The 27,749-nt window shown below is 43.1% G+C and overlaps 1 protein-coding gene across 3 annotated transcripts in view; it reads right to left on the bottom strand.

Moving 5' to 3' along the window:
- The window catches only part of GABBR2 (gamma-aminobutyric acid type B receptor subunit 2), an 832,666-nt gene that overhangs the window by 430,958 nt on the left and 373,959 nt on the right, over positions 1–27,749 (bottom strand). For all 3 annotated transcript variants that reach the window (XM_037893395.2, XM_037893394.2, XM_043540307.1), the window contains exon 5: positions 5,755–5,820. In XM_037893395.2, coding sequence (XP_037749323.1) covers positions 5,755–5,820 — 66 coding nt within the window. The remainder of the gene's footprint in view (positions 1–5,754; positions 5,821–27,749) is intronic.

Here is a 27,749-nt window from a genome sequence, read left to right as displayed (position 1 = left end):
ACAAACCATCCCGATGTGTAGAAAGAATAGTAAATATGGCAGGCGACCAGCATGGCTTAACAGTGAAATCCTTGCTGATCTTAAACATAAAAAAGAAGCCTACAAGAAGTGGAAGATTGGACGGATGACCAGGGAGAAGTATAAAAATATTGCTCAGGCATGCAGGAGTGAAATCAGGAAGGCCAAATCACACTTGGAGTTGCAGCTAGCAAGAGATGTTAAGAGTAACAAGAAGGGTTTCTTCAGGTATGTTAGCAACAAGAAGAAAGTCAAGGAAAGTGTGGACCCCTTACTGAATGAGGGAGGCAACCTAGTGACAGAGGATGTGGAAAAAGCTAATGTGCTCAATGATTTTTTTTGCCTCTGTCTTCATGAACAAGGTCAGCTCCCAGACTGCTGCACTGGGCAGCACAGCATGGGGAGGAGGCGACCAGCCCTCTGTGGAGAAAGAGGTGCTTCGGGACTATTTAGAAAAGCTGGACAAGCACTAGTCCATGGGGCCGGATGCGCTGCATCCGAGAGTGCTAAAGGAGTTGGCGGATGTGATTGCAGAGCCATTGGCCATTACCTTTGAAAACTCATGGTGACCGGGGGAGGTCCCGCATGACTGGAAAAAGGCTAATGTAGTGCCCATCTTTTAAAAAGGGCAGAAGGAGGATCTGGGGAACTACACACCAGTCAGCATCACCTCACTCCCTGGAAAAATCATGGAGCAGGTCCTCAAGGAATCAATTCTGAAGCACTTAGAGGAGAAGAAAGTGAGCGGTAACAGTCAACATGGATTCACCAAGGGTAAGTCATGCCTGACTAATCTAATTGCCTTCTATGATGAGATAACTGGCTCTGTGGATGAGGGGAAAGCAGTGGACATGTTATTCCTTGACTTTAGCAAAGCTTTCGATACGGTCTCCCACAGTATGCTTGCCAGCAAGTTAAAAAAGAATGGATTGGATGAATGGACAATAAGGAGGACAGAAAGCTGGCTAAATTGTTGGGCTCAATGGGTAGTGATCAACGGCTTGATGTCTAGTTGGCAGCCAGTATCAAGCAGAGTGACCCAGGTGTCAGTCGTGGGGCCGGTTTTGTTCAACATCTTTATTAATGATCTGGATGATGGGATAGATTGCACCTTCAGCAAGTTCACGGATGACACTAAGATGTGGGGAGAGGTAGACATGCTGGAGGGTAGAAATAAGGTCCAGCATGAGGATTGGGGCCAAAAGAAATCTGATGAGGTTCAACAAGGACAAGTGCAGAGTCCTGGACTGAGTTCTGCAGAAAAGGACCGAGGGGTTACAGTGGATGAGAAGCTGGATAGGAGTCAACAGTGTGCCTTTGTTGCCAAGAAGGCTAATGGCATTTTGGGCTGTATAAGTAGGGTCATTGCCAGCAGATCGAGGGACGTGATCATTCCCCTCTATTCGACATTGGTGAGGCCTCATCCGGAGTACTGTGTCCGGTTTTGGGCCCCACACTACAGGAGTGATGTGGAAAATTGGAAAGCATCCAGAAGAGGACAACAAAGATGATTAGGGGACTGGAACACATGATTTATGAGGAGAGGTTGAGGGAACTGGGATTATTTAGTCTGCAGAAGAGAAGAATGAAGGGGGATTTAATAGCTGCTTTCAGCTACCTGAAAGGGGGTTCCAAAGAGGATGGATCTAGACTGTTCTCTGTGGTAGCAGATGACAGAACAAGGAGTAATGGCCTCAAATTGCAGTGGGGGAGATTTAGGTTGGATATTAGGAAAAACTTTTTCACAAGGAGGCTGGTGAAGCACTGGAATGCATTACCTAGGGAGGTGGTGGAATCTCCTTCCTTTGAGGTTTTTAAGGTCAGGCTTGACAAAGCCTTGGCTGGGATGATTTAGTTGGGGATTGGTCCTGCTTTGAGCAGGGGGTTGGACAAGATGATCTCCTGAGGTCCCTTACAACCCTGATATTCTATGGTTCTATGATTCTATTCAAGCCCAAATTAATGGTGTTAAATTTACAAATGAATTTTAGTTCTGCTGTTTCTCTTTGAAGTCTGTTTCTGAAGTTTTTTTGTTCAAGTATAGCTACTTTTAAATCTGTTATATAATGTCCAGGAAGATTGATGTGTTCTCCTACTGGCTTTTGTATGTTACCATTCCTGATGTCCAATTTGTGTCCATTTATTCTTTTACGTAGGGACTGTCCGGTTTGGCCAATGTACATGGCAGAGGGGCATTGCTGGCACATGATGGTATATATAACATTAGTAGACATGCAGGTGAATGAGCCTCTGATGGTGTGGCTGATGTGGTTGGGTCCTCTGATGGTGTCGCTAGAGTAGATATGGGGACAGAGTAGGAAATGAGGTTTGCTACAGGGATTAGTTCCTGGGTTAGTGTTTCTGTGGTGTGGTGTGTAGTTGCTGGTGAGTATTTGCTTCAGGTTGGGGGGCCGTCTGTAAGCGAGGACTGGCCTGCCTCCCAAGGTCTGTGAGAGTGAGGGATTGTTTTCCAGGATAGGTTGATAATGTGCTGGAGAGGTTTTAGCTGGGGCTGTACATGATGGCCAGTGATGTTCTGTTATTTTCCTTGTTGGGCCTGTCCTGTAGTAGGTGATTTCTGGGTACCCATATCCCTCTGTCAATCTGTTTCCTCACTTCCCCAGGTGGGTATTGTAGTTTTAAGAATGCTTGATAGAGATCTTGTAGGTGTTTGTCTCTGTTTGAGGGATTGGATCAACACCATACTATGCCACCCTTATTTCTGTGCTGCTGCCTTCAGAGCTGGGCGGCCGGAGAGTGGTGGCTGCTGGCTGAGGGCCCAGCTCTGAAGGCAACAGCACAGAAGTAAGGGTGGAAATACCATATCATGCCATCCTTATTTCTGCATTGCTGCTGGCGGCAGCTCTGCCTTCAGACCTGGGCTTCTGGCCAGGAGCCGCCACTCTCCGGCCACCCAGCTCTGAAGGCAGTGCTGCCACCAGCAGCAGTGCAGAATACTGCAACCCCCTTACAATAACTTTGTGACCCTCCCACAACCCCGTTTTGGGTCAGGACCCCTACACCATGAAATTTCAGATTTAAAATATCTGAATTGTGAATAGGTGAATTTTTATTGGACTTCTGTGCTAGTCATGGATTGTCCATAATGAATACCATGTTCAAACACAAGGTTACTTGTAAATGTACTTGGTACCAGAACACCTTGGGCTGAAGATCGATGATCAGCTTTACAGTCGTCTTGTCAGACCTAAAGCCATATGTTCTGAACACTCCGGTGAAGAGAGGGGCAGAGCTGGCAACTGATCACCACTTGGTGGTGAGTTGGATCTGATGCATGAGATGCTGACCGGATAGACGCAGGAGGCCCATATGATCAGTGCACATTAGCTAGGAATGCCTCATGGAGGACCCTGTGCAGAAAGACTTCAATTCCCTCCTCCGGAAGAACTTCTCCTGCATTCTGGGTGAGGTCTTGGACATTGAGTCTGAGTGGACTATTGAGGCAGCCACGAAAAGCTGTGACCTGAAGGCAGTTAGTATCTGTCATGGTGGCACCCTATGACCCACTGGTGGACTCCAGTGGTGAGGGAAGCTGTCAAGTCAAAGAAGGAAGCCTTCCGAGAAATGCTCATGAAATGGACTCCTGATACAGTTGAGAGGTACTGGCTGCAGCTGTGGCAGTTGTTGAAGCCCAGGCTTGGGAGGAATTTGGAGAGACCATGAAGAATGACTTCCAGATGGCCTCAAAGGTGTTCTGGCAAACCATTCATTACCTTAGGAGGGGTCAGCAAGATGTTGCCCAGGCTGTACTCGGCAAGGGTGGTGAAACACTGACCTTGACTAAGAAGATCATAGAGAGGTGGAAGGAGCACTTTGAGGAACAAATCAACCCAATATACATGCCCCCCTTCCAGGAGGCAGCACCGGAAACCTCCAGTGAGATCGGATCTATTTCTGATGCTGAGGTCGATACGGCGGTAAAGTGCCTTCGTAGTGATAATGCAGCAGGGGTGGGCGAGATTTGCCCTGGAGATGTTGAAAGCACTGGACAATGCTGGGGGGTCATGGTTAATGTGCCCCTTCAGTGTTGCATGGAAGACAGGTGCAGTACCTCTGGCCTGGTAAATCGAGATGGTGGTCCCAGTCTTTAAGAAAGGAGACCAGAGAATGTGTTCCAACTATGGGGGGTGGGGGGTGGGATCATACTCCTCAGCCTCCCCGGCAAAACCTATGCCAGGGTGCTGGAAAGGAGGTTGCGCCCATAAGTTGAACCTCAGATTCAAGAGGAACAATGAGGATTCCTTCCTGACAGTGGAACAATGAACCAGCTCTTTGTTCTCTCACAGATACTCAAGGGCTCATGGGAGTTTGCTAATCTGGTCTACCTTTGGTTTGTAGACCTAGAGAAGGCATATGACCATGTTCCCCGAGATGTCTTGAGGGAAGTGCTGTGGGACTATGAGGTGCCTGTACCACTTTTTCATGCTATTTGGTCCCTCTATTTTTGGAGTGAGAGTTGCATTCACATTCTTGGCATTAAGTTGAGTTCGTTCAAGATGGACGTAGGACTCTGCCAAGGGTGCGTCTTGTCCACACTCCTGTTCATGGTTTTCATGCACATCAGTGCATCTGGTACAGGGACTCGGAGGTGACATCTATGCTGTTTGCAGATTATGTTGCCCTTGCTTCTTCAGACTGTGATCTCTGGTGCACACTCGAACATTTCGCTGCGGAGTGTGAAGTGGCTGGGATGAGAATTGGCACCTCCAGTTTGGAGGTCATGGTCCTCTCCAAGAAGAAAGTGGACTGCTCTCTGCAGGTGAGGGGGGAGCAGCTGCCCTAAGTGGATGAGTTCAAGTATCTAGGGATCTTGTTCATGAGTGATGGCAAGTGAGAGTGTGAGATCAATCAGTGGATTTGGTGTGGTGGTGGCAGTGATGCGAGCGCTGTACTGATCCATGATGGTGAAGTGGGAGCTGAGTTCTTGGACGAAGCTCTTGGTTTACAGGTCACACTATGTCCCCATCCTCACTTACGGTCATGAACTTTGGGTAATGACCAAAAGGATGAGATTGCGGGTACAAGTGGCGGAAATGAGGTTTCTCCACAGGGTGGCTGGGCTTGCTCTTTGAGACAGGGTGAGGAGCTTGACTATTTGGGAGAGCACTGGAGTACAGCTGCTACTCCTCCAGATCGAGAGGTGCCAGCTGAGGTGGGTTGGGCATCTGATAAGGATGCCCCCTAAGAGGCCTCCACTGGAACTATACTGGGCACATCCCACTGGGAGGAGGCCCTCAGGCTGACCCAGGACATGCTGGAGGGATTATATCTCCCGACTGGCCTGGGAACAATGGGGAATCCCCCAGGAGGAACTGGAACCTGTTGCGGAGGACAAGGAGGTCTGGTCCTCCCTACTCTCCATGCTGCCATGACCCTCACTAGGAAAAGCAGCATAAAGGAAAAGGAAATAGGAAATATCTGAAATCGTTAAATTTATTATTTTTAAAATCCTATGGCCGTGAAATTGACCAAAATGCACCATGAATTTGGTAGGGCCCTAACTATAAACCCATACTTAAGTCCCACTGAAATCAAGTGCTTACATGTTTTTCTGAATAGGGATGGATTTAAACATGTGCTGAAGAGCTTCCTGGAAGTGAGGCCTTATAGGTTTGCGGGGTGGCCCACAGGATAGCAATTCGAGTTTTCAGATGTACGTTTATTGAAAGGTAATTCATTCTTTCCCCAAATATGCAATTAAACATCTTTACTTACACAACAGAACACTTTTGCTGCCATTTGCTCATCAAACTGGCCAAGGATTATCCGAACATCATTACCCTGTGGACAAAATAACGTATCTAAGTTTAATGCAGTCACAGGCCTGGAATAAACTATATTCAAAATTACTTCTTCTAAGCGCCCAAGTTTGCCACACTTACTCAGACTAAAGAATATTGTATTTTTGAGTAGGCCCTTTGAAATCACTGTGACAACTTGCAGAGTAAGGTAGAACATAACAGGTAAGATCCTCAGCTGCTGGTAAAAGCCATTTTGGAGCTATGCTAATTTACACCAGCTGAAGATCTCGCTCATTATGAATAAAGGTGGCAGAACTGCATTTCAAACAAATAATTGAGAAATAACAATATTGAGAAGAGAATAGTAACTTATTTTGTATAGCTACATATTACTATTCAATAATACTGAGAAACAGCACAGATCAAAAGGATGATTTGCTTTGTCTTAATTTTGCACTTAAAAAGCAATTGCAAATATCTATGGATATATATTTTACAGTACACAGTCAATGATTTCACCTTATCAGTCAACATAGACAATGGACACTCGTAAATGAGAACACACATTCACCAACTTTGATAGCTCCTAGAGGTTTTATTCATATTGCTACTCTTTCCATAGACGGTAGAACACATCAGTGCCTGGGGGGGGGGGGGGGGGGGGGGATTTCTTTGGGAATCCACAATTGAAGTAAATAGTCAATGAAGGCCATTTTGCCTTCATGCCCAGAATATGTTAATGAAATTTTCAGATGACTTCAGAAACTGGAGCTAACTTTCTGTTCATGTGTGAAAAAATAGTACAGATAAACATTAAACACAGAGCAGTCCATTACAACTCTCTGTAACTTAATACTGCAATTATTTTCACACAACAGATGGATGATCAGACAGGGTTTGAACAACTTGCTTTTTTTTTTATGGGTAGTACAAAATGGTTTGTTAGCTTGCTAGTGCCACTTTTTTGTGAAACAAAATATCAATTTGAGTTTAAATGGTGGAAATTATTTAGCTTTTTATAGATTTTATAGATAATATATCTCATCAAGAGGTATGGTCTGTAAAGAACTATTTTACTCTTAAAATTATCTGAAACTAAATAGTTTTTAACATTTGCAAGTTTTACAGTAGATGATTTTCTTTGGATGTTCTTAACCTGTGCAGTTTCACTAAGCTTATTTATTTTGTTTACTTAGTCACACAGTAATAAAATACCGTATCTGAAACAGATACATTTAAAATCTAAATCCAATTAGCTCACATAAAATCAAGAAAAGTAAGTTATTTTTATTAAAAGGAGTCTTATTCATATGAGCCCAAAAATGTTTGTTAAAGACAAAAGGGAAAAAATATATATGACAATGAAACAAACACACACCTCAACCAAGTTCTGTACTTTAAAAAATTATAAAACTATCCTGATTGTTTTGAGACCCTTAACTGAATTGTCACACTTCTGTGCACATAAAATCTCAGCTTAAACATTATAGTATCTAAAAACTAAACTGAACTCAAATAAAATCAATAAAAAAATTTGCTGAAAACAAAAAATGAAACAAACAAAACCTGTTAAAGTTGAAATTTTAGACCCATAAAAATACAGTAATTACATTATAGTTCCCACAGCAACAAGAACACATTTTTAAAATGTGTTTTCTTGTTGTTTCATAAAACAGAAAGTATTTGAGTCACTATCTTTATATATATATATATATATATATATATATATATATATATCACCTTTGGACTGAGAACAATCATAGGAAATTTCAGCCCAAAATATTAAGTTGTTAGTCACTGAGAAGACAAGTTTGAGAATCTTATTCTTTACTATAGTGACTCTATAATTATTTTATTGCAAAATCTTATGCAAATTGCAATGCACATTATGTCCTCTTCAGTAATACCCTTGTCCTTTTTAAATATCCTCGTTGCCTACAGGGGTTCTCATTATACTGATATCACTGTGTAATTAGTTTGGCAAACAACATATAGCCTGAAATCTTTCTACTTTGAACATGAGTGTGTGTTCTATGTTTGCTGTTTTTGCATGGAAAGAAACAAACATTCAAGAAATTCCTTTATTAAATGTTTATGAAATGAGGCCAGATTGTTAAAATAGCTCAGCATCCAACAGCTGTTATTTAGGCACCTAAAAAAAGTGACATGATTTTTCAAAAGAGCACAGCTCCCATTTAGGAATCCAGTGTGGTGTCTAGAGGTGAGCCCAGCTGTCTCTTCTCCTGCCTCCCTCCAGAGTTAGGGAAGCTCCTGTTTCATGTCGTGCTCTCAGAGAGGGTTGGGGAATAAGCTACTGGGGCTATGTGTTATCTCTGTGGGATGGTTGTGGGGTTATGTTCTCTCACTTCCTACCCCTCCCTTGAACAACTGTTGTGGGAGCTTTGGTTCCATATGGTTGCCTAAGGGATTTAAAGCAGAAGAGGCTTTATGAGGAAGGTGTTGCTAGCATAAGAGACAGCAAAGAAGAAGGCACTAAAGCACTTGCAGGAGAAGTGGAGAAATGGATGGTACCACCAGCAAACCAGAATCAGGGAGAGAAGCTACTGAACATACAAGAGTACATAAATAGAGAGGGGCAGGGCTAGGGAGGATGTCTAAGGACAAGAAGCATGAATTTAATTTAAGTTCTGAGCACTCACAGCTGCCAAGTCAATTAGAGCTGTGCTTTGAAAATACTGAAGTGCTTTAAAATGCTAAGTACTCTGAAAAATCAGGCCAAAAGGGGGCACCTAACATTAGTAGACAATTCTGGTATTAATCTCTCTGTGCCTCAGTTCCCCAGTTGTAAAAGGAGGATAATAATACCATCTGTTCTCACAGGGGTGTTGTGCATTAGTGTTTCTCTCTCATTAGTGTTTGGGAAGCACTCAGATGCCATGGTGACAGCATCACAGAAATGTCCAGGAGGAAATTAATAATTTTGTATACAGTGCAAGTTCGGATGGTAGTTAATAAGATCTAGGGACACACATTGAATGAGGAAAATAAAAAGAAATATTAAATAATTGCCTATTCATAAATGAGTCAGGAATCCTGTGAGGGAAAAATAGGCTGTTATCATGTCATTAAAGACTGTATCATGAGGAGGCTGAATTAAAGTTGCATGGGTAACCTTAATTCCAGCATTTCCTAACTTTGAAGGGCTTGACTTTGCGACCTGAACATTCTTTTAATGTAGGATTTTTGGATGTAATCTACATAGAGGAAAAAAGAGGAGAGAAAGAGAGACAGACAGATCTTTCGGTGCTGTACAGCCAATTCACACTGCACAGCCTCCATAATCTTGCTGTAAAATAAGAACACAAGAACTTAAGAACGGCCATACTGGGTCAGACCAAAGGTCCATCCAGCCCAGTATCCTGTCTTCTGACAGTGGCCAACGCCAGGTGCCCCAGAGGGAATGAACAGAACAGGTAATCATCAAGTGATCCATCCCTTGTCGCCCATTCTCAGTTTCTGGCAAACAGAGGCTAGGCACACCATTCCTGCTCATCCTGGCTAATAGCCATTGATGGACCTATCCTCCATGAACTTATCTAGTTCTTCTAGTTCTTTGACAATCTGAAGAAGGATCACCCCAGAGTAAGGATGATCATCCCGTGGGATAGAGCCAATGCAGGGCTCTTATGTCACACACTCTGCCTGTTGCTGGTGTGGCAGGGAAAAAGGGGCATAGCTGTAGAAAAGGGGATGTGGCATTTTTGTTCCCCCGTGGCCATTACAGCCTGCAGCAGAAACACTGGAGTGCAAATGTGAGCTGTAAACCTCTGCCTTGCACTCTGCCATTTTGACATAGCCAAAGATCTGGCCCAAGATTAATTACCTCCCAGTGCTCAAAGGCAATTACTGCATGTAAAAAATACTGATGCAATAAAAATAATATAATGCCCACATAATGTTTATATGACTGATTTCCCAGAACGGCAATCTTAATTTCTGCCTTGGGTTCTAGCCTTAAGGATAATCCCCTTAATCTTCCCTTTACCCCGCACCGCTCTCACAGCCCCTCCTTTTGGACTCAAAGATTAAGACAGAACTAACTTCAGAGCCAGAAAATTCTGCTTTAAATCAACCAGAGGAATCATCAGTGTGTGACACAAGGCATTTGATCCCTGCAAAGGATGAACATAACATACTAATTTAACAGTAGTCCCCATTCCTGAAGAAATGGATGACTGGTCCCACAAATTAGAACAATGCATATCTCTATTATTCAGGAACTAGACTCACCCAGAATACCGTATTTTTTAATGTTTTCAACCTTAATTATGTATAAATCTCCAGAGAAAATGCGACTTTCATGAGTAAACTGGCGGTTGCCCAGCTTTGCAAACTTGCTTTATACTACTGTTACCCCAGCAACATAGCTTGTGAATCATTTATTAACCATTGTGAGAAACACATTTTCAAATCAAGCCAAGGCAATCACTCTCCTTTTCATTTACTGAGGCAGTTCACTGAAATATCAAATCAGGAGATGGGAAAATCCCCATGTCACAGTGCTATAGAAAACAGAGGGCCAAATCCAGTGGTGATGTCAAAAGCAGTGTGAGATACATGAGAGTAAAGTCAAGTTCATCAATTTGGTGTTCCCTGGGAACTGCCATTCTTTCTATCTCTATCCCTTTCCTACCTACATGGGATAAGTAGGTGCCCCATCCACATTCTTCATTCATGCTCTTCCACTTTAATCCACTCATTGTGACCTGCTGCTGGCTGACCTTGCTTGAGCAAGTCACTTCACCTCTCTGTGCTTCTGTTTCCCCATCTGAAATACGGGGAAAATGAAACTGACCTCTTTCGTAAAGCATTTTGAGATGTCTAGATGAAAAGTGCTGTATAAGACGTAGGTTGTTATTTTTGTTATAGGCAGGACTAGTAGTAATGCCTGTTATTAAGATTGCCTCACATTTTAGGCTCTGTTTTCAGTTGCTTACAACTTTGCCAGACTTTAATCATTTGGACCAGGTGTCTATGGCAGGTATTATTAATATTGTTGTTGTTGTTTTGGAAGGCGAGGAAAGGAGGAAGGAATTTCAGCCCAAACTATTGAGATGTTTCTGAGGAAGAGGATAGGGAAAACCTGCAGTCAGGCTTGGCCGTTGAGGGGCCCTCAACAACTGCAGCTTTGATCCCTGCCATCTTGGAGGTGGTAGACAGTCTGTTTCCTACAGCTGAGTATTTTTAAACTCAGCTAAAACAAAGGCTCAGGGATAGTAACATCTGCTAGTAGGAAAAAGCATTAGGCTAGAACCCATGGATTCTAAGGATAAAGACACCAATCACCTGGGATAATCCATGTGCAAGGTTTATTCCTTGGCTACACTCAAAGTAAAAACTGCCAGCTATCAACCACTGTTGGCAATATGATTTCCTTGCATAGACCTCCCTATTGCCCTGGCACTAGTGGTCTTTCAGGGGGTTGATACAAAATTTATAGCACTCCCCATGGGATCTAGAACAACTCTTGCTGATTTCCAACAGGCAGGAATATTCCATCTCCCTGTGAGAACAGCTCACTGTTACACTGAGCTAAAAAGCAGCCTACTTGACAGGATGGCCTTCACATATTTTCATATACTGATCTGTGGTCTAATTGAATACATCCTTGGTTTGTGTAGGGAGAGACATCTATCAAATAACATTATATTCTGCACTCTCTCCTTTTTATAGCACCAAAGATTTTCACCAAATGGTTGGCTGTGATAACTATTTTTCTCAGAGGTCAGATCATCTATGTCTGTATTTAAACTCTGGCCGTCAGTAAAGTGTGCATATTGTTGTTATCCTAGGAACTTTGTGTAAACAAGGAATGGTTTATTTTCATCCCCACACAAGGGAAGTCACTGGAGTCCTCAAAACTGCAAGACTTTCCTGCCAAAGGACTCATTCAGCTGGATGATACCTGTTATCAGGCTACATGTGAAACTTCTGTGGGATTGCTTTTAGATATACCACCATCATCTGAACACTAGGAACACCTAAGACATTGTGGTAATAATAATGGTATGGCCCAGATTTTCCTGGATGTGATAGATGACAGATTTCTTCACAAAATAGTCACTGAACTAACAAGAGGTAATGTCATTTTAGATTTAGTACTGGTAAGTATTGAGGAAGAAATGGTTGTAGAGGATAACCTTGATTTGAGTTAATTCAGTTTAAACTAAATGGAAGGATAAACAAAACAAGTCCTGCAACTAGGGGTCTTGATTTCAAAAGGGCAAACTTAAAAAAAAATAAGGAAATTAGTTAGGGAAGTTGACTGGTTTAAAGAACTTCAGGATCTGAATGTGGAGGAGGCTTGCAATTACTTTAAATCAAAATTGCAGAACTATCTGAAATCTGCATCCTAAGCAAGTGGAAAAAATTCTTAGGGAAGGGTTGCAGACCAAAATGAATGAACAAGCATCTCAAAGAGGTTATTAAGGGAAGCAGAAAGCATATGCAGAATTGAAGATGTGATGGATCAGCAAGGAAATCTACCTTTTTAGAGGTCAGAAAGTATAGGGGAAAAGTGAGAACCAAGCAGAGTTGAACCTTACAAAGGAGTTTAAAAACAATTGTAATTGGTTCTATAGCCATATAAATAAAAAGAAAACAGGAAAGAAGAAGTGGGACCGCTAAACACTGAGGACAGGGTAGAGATTAAAGGTAATCTAGATATGGCCCAACACTTCAATTTTTAATAAGAGTGAAGAGGAGCTTGTGGGCAGCGGCAGGGTGGCTAATGGGAACGAGGATATGGAAATAGAAATGACCACATCTGAGGTAGAAGCCATACTCAAACAGCTTACTGGGACCAAATCATGGGGCCAGGATAATCTCCATCCAAGAATGTTAAAGGAACTGGCACATGACATCGTAAACCTAATAGCAAGGATTTTTAAAGAATATGTAAACTTGGGGGTCATGCCCTACGATCGGAGAAATGCAAATATATGTTTAAGAAAGGGGGAAAAAAGGTGATCCGTGGCCGCTGAGCAACTCCGGGGTCCCTCTGTTGCCGCTGCTGGCGACTGGGAGCTGAAGTTGGGCACTGGCTGCTTCTGGCCGCTGAGCCACTAGAGGGGGGACCCCTACCGGCGGCGGCAGCTGGGCAGCTCAGGGGTCACCACCAATGGTGGCAGCTGGTCAGTCAGTGGAGGCTGGGCTGCTGCAGGGCCCCCGCTGCTGGCCACAGCTGGTCAGCTGCTGGGGCACCCAACGTCATGGAGGTCACTGGAAGTCATGGATTCCATGACTTCCACAACACAATCTTAGCCTTATTTATAATATCTGTGTTACATATTGCAATGTAATATTTGAACATTTCTCTTGCTTGCTTTAACCTTGAAAATAACACTAATTTCCTTTTCCTGTTTAATAAATCTTCATATAGTTGACTACAGTATTGGCTACATGTGTTGTGTTTGGTGTGAGACCAAAGCATACTTGACTTGGGGTAAGTGATTGGTACTTCGGGTTTAGCAGTAACCTGAATATTGCCATGATTCTTGGTGTAAGGGGCCATCTATCACAAAGATATGCTCAGCTGGGCAGCAAGACAAACCAGAGTACCCCATGGGGACTGTCTGTGACTCTGTGTTAAGACTGTCAAAGTGCCTGTGTAGTTTGAACTTGGTGCAGTTGGTTGGTGAAAACTAAGTTGACAACTCACAACCAATTTGGGATTTGTGCCTTGGTTTTTTACAGTCCACCCTGAGATTGGTACTCGTGCTCTTGTGTCACCATTGGAAGCTTCACAGGAGTAAACAAGAGGGTCTTCCTTTGCTTTAAACTTGGACTATTTATTATACTTGGAACAGGTAAAACTGTCTTTGTGTTCTGTCAGGGTGCGTTTGGTTGCAAATTTTCGTCCTCTGATGCACAGGATGACAGTCTTTGCTTACCTTGCAGTTGCAAAGTTTTTAAAATAATTGCTCTAGGGCTGCTTGGGTAGTTGCTGTGCTGTGTTAGCAATGGAAAAAAAAGAGACTGGATTCTCCATTGCAATGCATGGAGTGTGCTATGGTTACTATAACAGGGCAGGTTCTGCGGACACAGGGAATATTCCGTTGGTGAGTAAATCTCCTCTGCCCTGGGATTATAATCTTGTCTCCATGAAAGTGACTGTGCCTCTGGACAAAAACTGATTAGATTGCTTTCTGCTCCTTATCTCTGTGAAGATGATATTCACAACAGTCAGAACTTCAGCCCTGGTAGTAAGTGAGATACGGGCCTATGGCTAATCCTCCCAACACCATATTCAATACAATAAAATGTGGTCATAAGAACATAAGAATGGCATACAGGATCAGACCAATGGTGCATTAAGCCCAGTATCTTGTCTTCCAACAGGGCAGAGCCAGATACTTCAGAAGGAATGAACAGAACAGGGCAATTATTGAGTGATCCATCCCCTGTCATCCAATCTCAACATCTGGCAGTCAGAGGCTTAGGGACACCCAGAGCATGGGGTGGCATCACTGACCACCTTGGCTAATAGCCATTGATGGACCTATTTTCCCTGAAGTTATCAAATTCTTTTTTGAACCCAATTATACTTTTGACCTTCACAACATCCCCAGCAACGAGTTCCACAGGTTGACTGTGCGTTGTGTGAAGAAGTAATTCCTTCTGTTTGTTTTAAACCGCCTCCCTATTAATTTCATTGGGTGACCCCTGGTTTTTTTGTGGTGTGAAGGGATAGATAACACTTCCTTATTCGCTTTCTCCACACCAGTCATGATTTTATACACCTCTATCGTACCCCCTCTTTTTGTCACCTCTTTTGTCACCTCTTTTCTAAACTGAACAGTCCTGGCCTTTTTAGTCTCTCCTCATATGGAAGCTGTTCCATACCCCTGATAATTTTTTTCCCTTCTCTGTCCCTTTTCTAGTTTTGCTATATCTTTTTTGAGATGGGGCAACCACAACTACACACAGTATTCAAGGTGTGGGTGTACCATGGCTTTATATAGTGGCATTATATTTTCTGTCGTATTATTTATCCCTTTCCTAATAGTTTCTGACATTCTGTTCGCCTTTTTGACTGCCTCAACACATTGAGCAGGTGCTTTCAGAGAGTATCCACAATGACTCCAAGATCTCTTTCATGAGTGGTAACAGCTAATTTAGACCCCATCATTTTATCTGTATAGTTGGGATTATGTTTTCCAATGTGCATTACTTTGCATTTATCAACATTGAATTTCATCTGCCATGCTGTTGCCCAGTCACCCAGTTTTGAGAGATCCTTTTGTAGCTCTTCCCAATCTGCCTGGGACTTAACTATCTTGAGTAGTTTTGTATCATCTGCAAATTTTGCCACCTCACTGTTTTCCCCTTTTCCCAGATCATTTATGAATATGTTAAATAGGAGTGGGCCCAGTACAGACCCCTGGGGGGCACCACTATTTACCCAGAGGTGAAAGTAAGCTGGTTCGGCAGGGCCGCTGATGCGGGGTGGGGGGCAGCTGCCCCAGGGCCTGGCAATTTAAAAGGGCCCGGGACTCCCAGCAGTGGCCGCAGCTATCCTGGGGCTGGGGGAGTCTCGCCTCAGCCCCGCCCCTTCTGCCTGAGGCCCTGCCCCTTCCGGGGATCCAGAGCCACCCCCCTGACCTTGCCCAGGACCCTGGCCGCCCTGCGTAAAAGTAAGTTATTTAAGTTACTTTCACGCCTGTATTTACCTCTCTCTATTCTGAAAACTGACCATTTATTCCTACCCTTTGTTTCCTATCTTTTAACCAGTTACTGATGCATGAGAAGACCTTCCCTCTTATTCCATGACCGCTTACTTTGCTTAAGAGCCTTTGGCAAGGGACCTCATCAAAGGCTTTCTGAAAGTCCCAAATATATTATATGCACTGGATCATCGTTGTTCAAGTGTTTGTTGCAGGGGCACCATTTAACGAGGGTAAGGAGGGGCTCTTACCCTCTCCTCGAGTTTTATACCAGAGGTCTGCTCACAGCACATGCCATAGCCCCAGACAGAGCTCTTAATTACATCATAGCTTGAGTGTGATATGTGATGAGTTCTGTGCTGCTCCCAGCTTCCGAGCTTGGGGCAGGGAGTTTGTTTATAGAGGAAAGCAGGGTGATTAAGATAGCAAAAGGCTTGTCATTAAATTAAATTAAGGATTGTTAGATGGTCCTGAAAGCATTGCCAGGCACTCTAGTGAACAGATACAAAACAAAGGATAGGAATAAATGGTCAGTTTTCAGAATGGAGAGGGGTAAATAGTGGTGTCCCCCAGGGGTCTGTATTCGGACTAGTGCTATTCAGCATATTCATAAATGATCTGGAAAGAGGGATAAAGAATGAGGTGGCAAAATTTGCAGACAATACAAGACTACTCAAGGTAATTAAGTCCAAAGCTGACTGCAAAGAGTTACAAAAGGGATCTCACAGAACTGGGTGACTGGGCAACAAAATGGCAGATGAAATTCAATGTTGATAAATGCAGAGTAATGCACATGGCAAAATATAATCCCAACTATACATACAAAACGATGGGATCTAAATTAGCTGCTACCTGTCAAGAAAGAGATTTTGGAGTCATTGTGGATAGTTCTTTGAAAATAAAGGCAATATATATATATATTGCCTTTATATTAATCCATGGTACACAAACATATTGAATATTGTGTGCAGATCTGGTTACCCCATCTCAGAAAAGATATATTGGATTTGGAAAAGGTACAGAGAACAGCAACAGAAATGATTATGGATATGGAACAGCTTCTGTATGAGGAGAGATTAAAAAGACTAGGACTTTTCAGCTTGGAAAAGAGATGACTAAGTGGGGGAACATGATAGAGGTCTAAAAAATAATGAACGGTGTAGAAAAATTGAATAGGGAAATGTTGTTTACTCCTCCACATAACACAAGAACTAGGGGTCACCCAATGAAATTAATAGGCAGCAAGCAGATTTAAAACAAACAAAAGGTCTTTTTTCCCACAGTCAACCTGTGGAACTCTTTGCCAGGGGATATTGTGAAGGCCAAAACTATAACATGGTTAAAAAAAAAAAAACTTGATAAGTTCATGGAGGATAGGTGCATCAATGGCTATTAGCCAAGATGGGGACGGATGGAACACCATGTTCTGTGAATCCCTAGTCCACTGTCTGCCAGAAACTGGGAGTGGGTCATGGAGGATGGATCACCTGATGATTGTCTGTTCCGTTAATTTCCTCTAAAGCATCTGGTATTGGCCACTGTTGCAAGACAGGATAGTGGGCTAGATGGACCATTGGTCTTACCCAGTATGGCCATTCTGATGTTCTTATATATAACCCAGATGTATCTGTCCCCCACTGTAAAGCACTAGACCCCCTGCACCTCCCAGAGCTGAGATAGAACCCAGGAGTCCTCATAGGGTTTCTTCTCTCTCTGCAGAGTTAATAACAAAGTAAGAATATACATTAAAATTTGAAACCTAACCAGTGTCCCTTAAGTGACTTGCCACAAGATGTCAGAACATGTTATTATTAGAGCTGAGTGGGTCTAATATTTATTTAATTTTCTTTCTTTTATATAGGAATTGGATACAATGCTCCTGTCAGCTAATTACTAAGTTATGTGCCAAAAAACTAGAGTTTTCGAGTGCCTAAATAGCTCCTGGAATCACAGCTAAGGTTGACCTCCCTACCAAAATCTGAAATAGTGCCCCTGGTTTGTTGACCCCCTCAAAGAATTCTAATAGATTGGTGAGGCATCATTTCCCTTTACAAAAGCCATGATGACTCTTTCCCAGCAAATCACGTTCATCTATGTGTTTGATAATTCCATCCTTTACTGTAGTTTCAACCGATTTGCCTGGTACTGAAGTTAGGCTTTACCAGCCAGTAATTGCCATCATTGCCTCTGGAGCCTTTTTTTAAAAAACTGGCATTACTTTAGCTATCCTCCAGTCATCTAGTACAGAGGCTGATTTAAGTGATAGGTTACATAACACAGTTAGTAGTTCTGCAGTTTCATGTTTGAGTTCCTTCAGAAATCTTGGGTGAATACCAGCTGGTTTTGGTGACTTATTATTGTGTAATTTATCAATTTGTTCCAAAACCTCCTTTATCGACACCTTAGTCTGGGACAGTTCCTCAGATTTGTCATCTAAAAAGAATGGCTCAGGTGGGGGAATCTCCCTCACATCCTCTGGAGTGAAGATTGATATAAAGAATTAATTTAGCTTCTCCGCAATGGTCTTGTGTTCCTTGCTGTTAGTTTTGTGTCTTTTGCTAGTTGCTCTTCAAATTCTGTTTTAGCCTGCCTAATTATACTTTTACATTTCACTTGCCAGAGTTTATTATCCTTTCTATTTTCCTTTTCAGAATTTGACTTCCAATTTTTAAAGGATGCCTTTTTGCCTCGAACAATCTCTTACTTTGTTGTTTAGCCATCAGAGCTGGTGATAGGCATAAGCAGACTAAGCAATTGCTTAGGACCCTGAGCAGCTCAAGGGGCCCCCTTATTAATTATTAGTATGTGTTGTGTGCAGGGGTGGGGGAAAATACTTCTGCTTAGTGCCTCCAATGGGCTAGCAATGGCACTGTTAGCCATGGTGGCATTTTTTGGTCCTCTCACTATTTTTTTGTATTTGGGGTATACATTTAATTTGAGCCTCTAGGGTGTTTTTAAAAAGGTGTTTTTAAAAAGTTTCCATGGAGCTTGCTGGCATTTCACTCTTGTAACTGTTCCTTTTAATTTCTGTTTAACTAGCTTCCTCATTTTTGTATAGTTCCCCTTTCTGAAGTGAAATGCTTCTCTGGTGGGCTTCTTTGGTATTTTCCCCTGCACGAGGATGTTCAATTTAATTACATTATGGTCGCTATTACTGAGCAGTTCAGCTATATTCTCCTCTTGGACCAGATCCTGTGTGCCAGTTAGGTCTAAATCAAGAATTGCCTCTCCCCTTGTGGGTTCCAGGACTAGCTGCTCCAAGCCATTAATGGTGTCTAGAAATTTTATCTCTGTATTCCATCCTGAGAGGACGTGTTGCCAGTCAATAAGGGGATAATTGAAATCTCCCATTATTGTTGAGTTTTCTATTTTTATAGCCTCTCTAATCTCCCAGAGCATTTCATAATCACCATCACTATCCTGGTCAGGTGGTCAGTAGCATACTCCTACCACTATACTCTTATTATTCAAGAATGGAATTTCTATCCATAGAGATTATATAGTACAGTTTGATTCATTTAAGATTTTTACTATATTTAACTCTATGCTTTCGTTCACATATAGTGCCATTCCCCCACCAGCCTGACCTACCTCTGTCATTCCTATATATTTTATACCCTGGTATTACCATGTCCCATTGATTATCCTTATTCCACCAAGTTTCTTTCATGCCTATTATATCAATATCCTTATTTAATACCAGGCACTCAAGTTCATCCATCTTAGTATTTAGACTTACTGCATTTGTATACAAGCAATTATAAAATTTGTCAGCACGTAGTTGTCTACCTTCCTGTGTTGTAATTGAATGGGACTTTCCTTTGACTGTGTCTTTTCAGCTCCTACCTGTACTTTATCAATGTCTATCCTTTCCTCTTTACTAGGATATCGAGAATTCCTGTTAGTAGATCCTCCACAAAGGGATAGCACTGTTCAAACCATGTGCTTCTCTGCACCTGTTGACTTTCCCCCAGCTCTTAGTTTAAAAAATCATCTATGACATTTTCAATGTTACATACCAGTTCCATTCCATTCTGTTTTGGTTTAGGTGGAGCCCATCCTTCCTGTATAGGCTGCTCCTTTTCCAAAAGGTTCCCCAGTTCCTAATAAATCTAAAACCCTCCTCCCTACACCATCGTCTCACCCACACATTGAGACCTTGCAGTTCTGCCTATCTACCTGACCCTGCATGTGGAACTGGAAGCATTTCAGAGAATAATATGATGGAGGTCCTGGACTTTAATCTCTTAGCTAGTAGCCTAAGTTTGGCCTCCCATCTGAATCTTCATCCTACACCCTGTTTAAAGAGGTGTCAGATTTCCATCTCTTTCAGAGCACTTGCTCGTCTGTATTTCCACAAGCCTCATTCACATCTACTGAAGTAGGCACCATGTTTTAGATGACCACAATGTCTCTGCATGAGACAAACCTATCCACAAGTTTTCCAGACCTTTGAAACCTATGAGGCTAAAATTAGGAGTCAGTCCATCACAGCTGTACAGTTGTCAGAATGAATCAGACTGTTGCATGATTGTTGTGAATTTGCAGGTGTTCAGCCACCTGGAGATGTCAAAGTGCTCTCAATTAAGCCTGATATAGTTTCCATGGCAAGCTTTCACACTGTCTTCTTCTTAGAATGCTGAATGGTTCTATTTAATCTCTAGATGTGACTTCAGTAACACTTTTGCTCAGTGACTCAGGAGAGCAAGAGGTGCAGTCACTTCTAATACACTCTGGACAAAGCATATAGAATTAATGCTCATTTTGGCAGTTCTTCTGACCTTATTCACCTAGAACTCCTCAGCCTAGCTTCCTGAGGGCTGTACCAGGGGTGCTGGAACAATTTTTATAGTGGGGGGTGTTGATGATGGAAACCATTTGTTTGGTGTTTGTTATTACTACTTCAAGAAAGAACTACTTCAGCCCCCCTAGTTACAGCACCACTGGGTTGTACTGCTCACTAAACAGGTGGAAATATGCAAAGGAGAACTGATGACGAAGAAGAAAGTTACTTACCAATAACTGAGTTATTTGAGATGAGCATCTGCATATTCACACACCTTGCCCATCTTCCACACTTTTTTGGAGTCTTAAGACTTCCCAAATTAGTGAAGTGAAATGAAAGGTGGTTGGGGCCATCCTCACTTTTATACCCTTGGAGGTCTCAGGCAGAGAGGGGAGGTAGGATGGACAAGCAGTTCCAGCAGATGCTGCTGAACAGAAGATTTCAGTGGCTCCCAGCACAGGCACCCTGATTACACAAGCAGGAATATGCAGGGGCTCACCTTAAAGAACTCCAGTTACCAGTACACAATCTGCATTTTTCTTGTCTCCAGTTGCTGAAGGCTGCTGGTTCCACTCAGGATCTGTGGTTCAGTCCAGGGATTGCTGTAGAGCTGCCTTGATAGACATAGTCTTCTTTGATTTCATGTATAAATCCTTCAGTCAGCTCCTGAGGTTTACCTTAGAGTAGCAGACCCTGAAATCCAGCTCGTTGATCTAATCCCAGCCATTTATTTTTGAAGCCTGCTCAAAATGGCTGATCCAATCAGCCACTAGGCTTCAAGGCCTTTAACAACATTGTAGTAATGGTGCCCCATGCATAAATTGTAGTCTTTATAAAGCCTTTTACATGATTGATTGTCAGTTTTGGAAATCAATCACAGATAGAGGGCAAGAGCCTGGAAGGAGTGGATTTCAGTAGGAATTGAGGATGATCAGTGCCTTGTGGGATCATAGCAAAACAGTGGCATAGCTGGAATGTATAACTCAGGATCTCCTGACTTGCAGGTCTTTGTGAAGACCACTAGACTGCTGCCATGTACTAGGCAAACAGGAACAAAACACTGTCCAGCTCTACTTTAAGCTGCCGCTTTTTTCAGCAATAAGGCCAAACTAGGTTTCTGATCTTGGCAGATGAGATAAATCTTATGTCTTCCTCAGACACTATGATACAGAAGATATTTCTTTTAGGTTCTCTTCCATTTGCTGGAAGCTGTCCATTAATTAATAAAATGGAAACTGCGGATATAAGCTGGTGAAGACAAGCTGTTCTACTTTGTAAGATAGCTCTCTACTAACTTGATCAAATTGCCTCAGGGTATTCCCATGACTTTCTGCTAGTCTCTGTTCCATCTGTAACATCAATCCCAGGATTTCATACTCAGATTGCATAGCAAGCAATGCCTCCTTCTCCTTAAGTGGTGTAACCAGATCCCTAACATGTAAAAAATAGAGTACCAACAAATTTTGATCTAGAATAACCTTTTGTTTAGTGTGTTTCAGAAGTTCAGTTGCTCTTATTGACTGACTAAATCTGTATGCCTTTTTACAATGATGTTGATTGGTCCAAAAGGACCTAGAAATCAGCCAGCTCTCTACAACTAGGGATTCCTCTACTATGGCAGAGCCACAAATTGGCTCGTATGCCTTCCACCCCATCAGCGTTTGGCAATGGGAATGTGGTAGAGGCAAGACTGTGCATGGCTGAAGAACTATTGCATTCTAGTAATCCTGGGCTTGTCAGAAACTGGTATGCTTTACAGGGCTGTGCAGGCTTGTCTAAAATATGCTAGAATCAGGGCCTCCATTGAACCTACTGCACAATTAGGGGAGCCACAGGCAGATCTCTTGCTGTTTCCCTTTTTAGCTGTATGAAGGGGAAACTAGGAGCAGCTGAGAATGTAAGCCATGTATGTGTACATACTATAGCTATCATTCATTATGACACATATAATGTGAGCTACAAAGTGCGTAAAAGTCATCTTGCAGATTTTTGACATACATCCACTTATTTGGCATGTTATTTACGTTGGCCAGAATGGTTTTGGTTCTTTGTTCACCCTCTTCTAATGCAATGTATTTTTGCTGTTGCTGTCTGCAGTAATCTGGAGAAGACATAATTTATTCACAACTAAATGAAAGTCAGTGAGCTGCTAGTGACAGATATGTATTCCATGCACTAGTAGTAGTCTAGATATCAGTAGAAAAGTAGACTATTCCCACTTCAGCAGCCTATACTTGTCATGAAAATATAGTCTTCACATTCTAAAAAATGCTAGGAATTACTATTCAACTACAAGTTGTTCCACAAGGGATACCATATTTTAGTTATATATAATTCACAATTCTGTGAAATCCTATTTACTGAAATGCACAGAAAAGTGTACCTAAAAATTCAGAACACTGGCAATTCAATCAAATGAATGACTGGGCTGAAAAGCCCTTTTAGGCTCTGATACTGCAAATGATTATGTACATGCTTTTTTGAGTTAAGTGGGTTTATTCCTGTGTGTAAATTTAAGCATGTGTATAAGTGTTTGCAAGATTGAGGGGTCTTAGTGTCCCAAGACTCGACTAGAAATATAAAAATGGTAATTATAACTAAAAATGCATTTGAATTTGACACTGTCATTCAAGTCCTCTGGACACTTTACAAAAAATAAGTAAAGCCAAAATCATATCATTAAGACAACTATCAAAGCTATCAAAAATGCAATACCCGAGCTAGTAAATAATCTCTTCTACATCCTATTCATTAACATATAAAACTTGAAACAATGAAACTAAAATAGAAATAAAACATTACTGAGCTTTGCCTAAATGCCAGAAGTATGTTGTGCTGTGGTATACTCTATTTTTAGGGGGAGACCATTCCAGATGTAAGCATTTGACAGAAAAGGAACCACTTCTCTGTCCCAGAGTGAGCTGGTCCTTTAAGAAATCTGGGGCTCAACTGAAGCTGTACCAGACTAAGCCCACCTCTATAGGTGGAGGAAATGAGATAAGTCATGTGATGGTGAGCATGTGTTTAAACAACATCTAATGGGGTGAGGGGATAAGAGCAACCTGCAGGGACTGTGACAGACCCAGATCAGTGGGGTACAGGAGTCTGGTCCTATTGGGATCCAGGAAGCGGGCGGGCAAAGCTCGCCCACTGCTAAAGGATCCCCCCCCAGCCTAAGGGGGAGATCCACAGGACCTGGAAGCCAAGTAATTACGGGGGACAACTAATGAAGAACAGGGACGGGAGTGCGGTCAAAGGGTCAAAAGAAGGGAACCGGACGGGGACACCGAGCAGAGGACCCCGGACAGCACCCACCGCTCCTCAAAGGCGTCAAGGGAGTCAGTGGATGCCGCCCAGAGGAACTCTGCCCGGAGGCGTGAACGGACGGAGGATCGGAAATAGGCCCCGCAGTCGCAGGAGACTCCATCGGCCAACCTCCTCACCCTGGTTTTATAGATGGCCACTTTAGCCAGGGCCAGGAGGAGGTTGACCAGGAGGTCCCGCGACTTAGTGGGGCCACGGACAGGGAGTGTGTAAATAAGAAGGTGAGGAGAAAAGTGCAGCCAAAACCTCAACAAAATATTGGTGAGGAGCCGGAATAGGGGCTGCAACCTGGCGCACTCCAGGTAGACGTGCGCCAGGGTTTCCCTCAAGCCGCAAAAGGGGCAGGTGTCCAGGATCAGGAGTCTGGTGGAAGGCAAATATACTGGCCACCGGATGAATAGTTTTCTGTTCCCTGAGTGACCAGAGCAGGGTCTGCGCTAGAGCAATCAGGAATCTGCTAGAACCAATTAAGACAGGCAAGCTAATTAAGACACCTGGAGCCAATTAAGAACTTACTAGAATCAATTATGGCAGGCAAGCTATTCAGGACAGCTGGTTTAAAAAGGATCTCCCATCAGTTAGTGGGAGGGGTGTGCAAGAAGTGAGAAGGCATGCTGCTGGATGACTGAAGAGTACAAGCGTGATCAGGCTTCAGGAGGAAGATCCTGCAGTGATGATAAAGAAGGTGCTGGGGGGAGGCCATGGGGAAGTACCCCAGGGAGTTGTAGCTGTCATACAGCTGATACAGGGGACATTGTAGACAGCTGCTATCCACAGGGTCCTGGGCTGGAACCCGGTGTAGAGGGTGGGCCTGGGTTCTCCTCATCCCCCCAACTCCTTATTGGACACAGGAGGAGTTGACCTGGTCTGTGAGAAACACAAGAAGGGAAGGTCTAATTTGGAAAGGGATCTGGCCTGTCCCTGACCTACGAGGTGGGACAGAGAGACTGTGGGGTTTGGTCTCCGTTTCCCCCATGCTGGCCAGTGATGAGGTTAGCTGAGTGAACGGCAGGTTTGAGCCTCTAGCAGAAGTGGCCAAACTGAGGGCTGCCGTGAACCTCTGAGGCAAGCAAATCCGCCAAAAAGCGCAGGACCCACCAAGGGAGAGGAGGAACTTTGTCACAGGACCTAAATAGAGAAGGACTCTAGGGTACAATTGGAACGAAAGAGGACTCCACTCCTGGGAATCAGTGCTCTGTGAAGAGCTAGAGGTCTGGCTGTGTAAGAGACCCTGGAAAGGAGGCACAGGACAGCTGTGGTTTTGGGGGTAGGAATCTCACAGACTCCTCTCTCTCAAACTCAACTGCTGTCTCCTAAACAACAGCTCGCAAATGAGCTATTTTAAGATGCCAACTCACAGGCAATTCATATAACATAACAAAACTTGCTGGTGTTTCAAGGAATCCATAGATCACATTGTATTTCTGTAAACCTTAATAAATATTTTATCTTCCTCTGCATATCCCATAATTGTAAATTTAAATGATGTTCTTTCAGAGCATACATTAACGTGTCTGTTACAAAGAAAGAGGTTTTTACTTTCTATTCTGATTGCCGTTACAGACATTTTGATAGTAACTGGGTGCCAATTTACCTATACTACAATTACACCTCATTGAAGAAAAGATTTCTATTTTCAGAAGTCAATGCTTAAGTGGCACACACAAAATATATGCATGCACCAGAAGTGCATGAAAACCTTATATTCCCCACATGCAGAATAGATGATTGCCTTGACAAGCAACCATTTATTCAAGTAGATGTAAACATGGGTTTTGTGTAATTAATTAGCATGTAAAGTCCTGACCCTCTAAAATTCTTCCGGTTCTCCCAGAAGGGAGATCTCAATGTTATTCAGTGGAATTCACCATGGAAGGCAGGATATCTTCTGCAACACAGGAGGAATTTTGAAGGGCTAGTACTGGAGGCCCCTATTTTTGAACTTTTTACTTTTTCATCATTTTTTTGCAATGTGAACAAGAGAAGCAGAAATAGGAGGAGGAAGGACAGAAGGTGAAATAAGGACAGATGTGGATTCTGTTGTTAACATGTATTAAAGAACTGCTTAATCATTTTGATCTGCCAGTTAATAAATGACATACGTATAGTATCCACAGCAAACACATTGACTAATATACTTCTCATCCCAACTTTACAATTCATATTAGTGGAGAACCTGTCTCATAGTTGAAATTGCTATGGGAATCACTTCCTTGGAATACATGTGTCCATTCTAACAGTAGATTAGTTAGTGAGAGCGCAAAACAAAGCATAGGTTGATAAAGTGAGGAAGGCCTCATTTGGTCATAAGCAGCTGGAGATAATCAGGTGTTAGGACCCTATGGAGATGCAGAGTTCTTCTGCTGATTTTCTAAGGGTATATCTACACTGCAGTTAAAAACCCATGGCTGGCCCACGTGTAAGAGGGTGGGGACCTCCTCCCAGGTCCCACTGTCCATTGTGAGGCAACCACCCACAGATAAAGCTCCAGCTCCTCCTCTTCCCTTCCCCTTGCAAGGAAGGAAGATCTGGCTGGAACAAGACAACCACTGGATATTCAGCTTTATGGGCTTAGTCTCTCAAAGTCTATTGGCCTTTCAGTGGGTTTAACTTCTAACCCAATTCCTTTGGTGTATTGCTTTGCTGTCAGTCAGGGTGACTTCAGGAGTGGTACATCTCTTGGCTGTCTCCTCCTTGGCTGGCCTACCTCTGTTACCAGCAGTCTCTGGGTGGAGCAGCCTTCTTCCCTTTCACCTCCCTTCCTGTGGTAAGTTTCCTCTTTTAAGCTGCTGCTCCAGGGTGAACAAGCCTTGCAAGTGTTCCTCATTGGAATGCAGAAGAGTTCATTAGTCTCTTCCATACCAGTATGAGGGCATGTCCCTTCACATACCCCACCCCTTAAGATGGGAAGGCCATTCAGATTGGTTTGTCTCCATTCCTGATCTCTCATGAAAAGAAATTGGCATGGTCCTTTCCCGCCCCAGGTTGTACTCGGTAACTACTTGTAGTGCAAGATACCATCTTATCTAGGGGTTCGTATCCCCCATGGTCTGGATCCAGTGTAAGGGTGTGTGATCGGTGATCGGCGAGAAGGGGCTACATAACAGGTAATACCTGAGGGTGTCTATTTGATAGTTAATGCCTCCTTTTCAATAACTGAGTATGAGTTTTCCCTAGGGAACACCTACCTACTTAGTTATACGACCAAGTGTTGTTCTCCTCTGAATTTTTGTGAGAGGACAGCGCTGAGACTGACATCCAAGGCATCTATGTGTAGTGTGAATTCCCAAGAAATCAGAGCAGAATGGCACAGGTGCCAGGCATAGTTGTGTTTTCAGTTTCTGAATGCTTCCTCATGCTTTCCATCCCAATAGATCTTCTTAGGGTTGTTGACTTCTATGACATTTGTAAGGGGGGGCCTTGACTGAAGTGAAGCTGTGGATAAACCTCCGGTAATATCCTGACAGTTCAAGAAAAAGTCTCACTTGCTTCTTCATTGGGGGGATGGGGCACACGGGAGGGCCTGCATCTTGTCGACCACCAGCTTCATAAAGCTATCTCCTACAGAGTACCCCAAATAAGTTACTTCACCCACAGCCAACTTACATTTCTCCAGGTTGGCCTTAAGTCCTGCCACCTGTAGGGCTTTTAACACCACCCTTAAATGCTGCAGGTGGTCCTCCCAGGTGGGACTGTAGATGATGATGTCATCAGTGTAGGCTGGTGTGTATTGATGATGGGGGTTGAGGAGCGTATTCATAAGCCATTGGAAGGTAGTGGCAGCCCCCTGGAGGCCAAAAGGCATGGTCTTAAATTGGAAGTGCCCAAAAGGGGTGGAGAAAGCAGTTTTCTCTTGCGAGGAAGAGGATAAGGGGATCTTCCAATAACCTTTTTCAGATCGACTGTGCTTAAATGCTTCATCAGTCCCAGCTGTTCTAGTAACTCATCCACCCTTGTCATTGGGTAGATGTCAATTTTGTGATGACATTGACTTTTCTGAAGTCAATGGAGAACCGAACCATACCGTCTTGTTTGGGAATAAGAACTATGGGCTCCTCCATTCACTTTTGGATTCCATAATCACCCCCATCTCCAGTATTGCTCGTACTTCCTCTCGGACCATATCCCACATCCTTTGTGGCAATGGTCTAGGGTTCTCTCAGACTACCTGAT

This window comes from Chelonia mydas, chromosome 2 (assembly GCF_015237465.2).
Source record: "Chelonia mydas isolate rCheMyd1 chromosome 2, rCheMyd1.pri.v2, whole genome shotgun sequence".
Lineage (NCBI taxonomy): Eukaryota > Metazoa > Chordata > Testudines > Cheloniidae > Chelonia > Chelonia mydas.
This window is presented reverse-complemented; position numbering and strand designations above follow the sequence as displayed.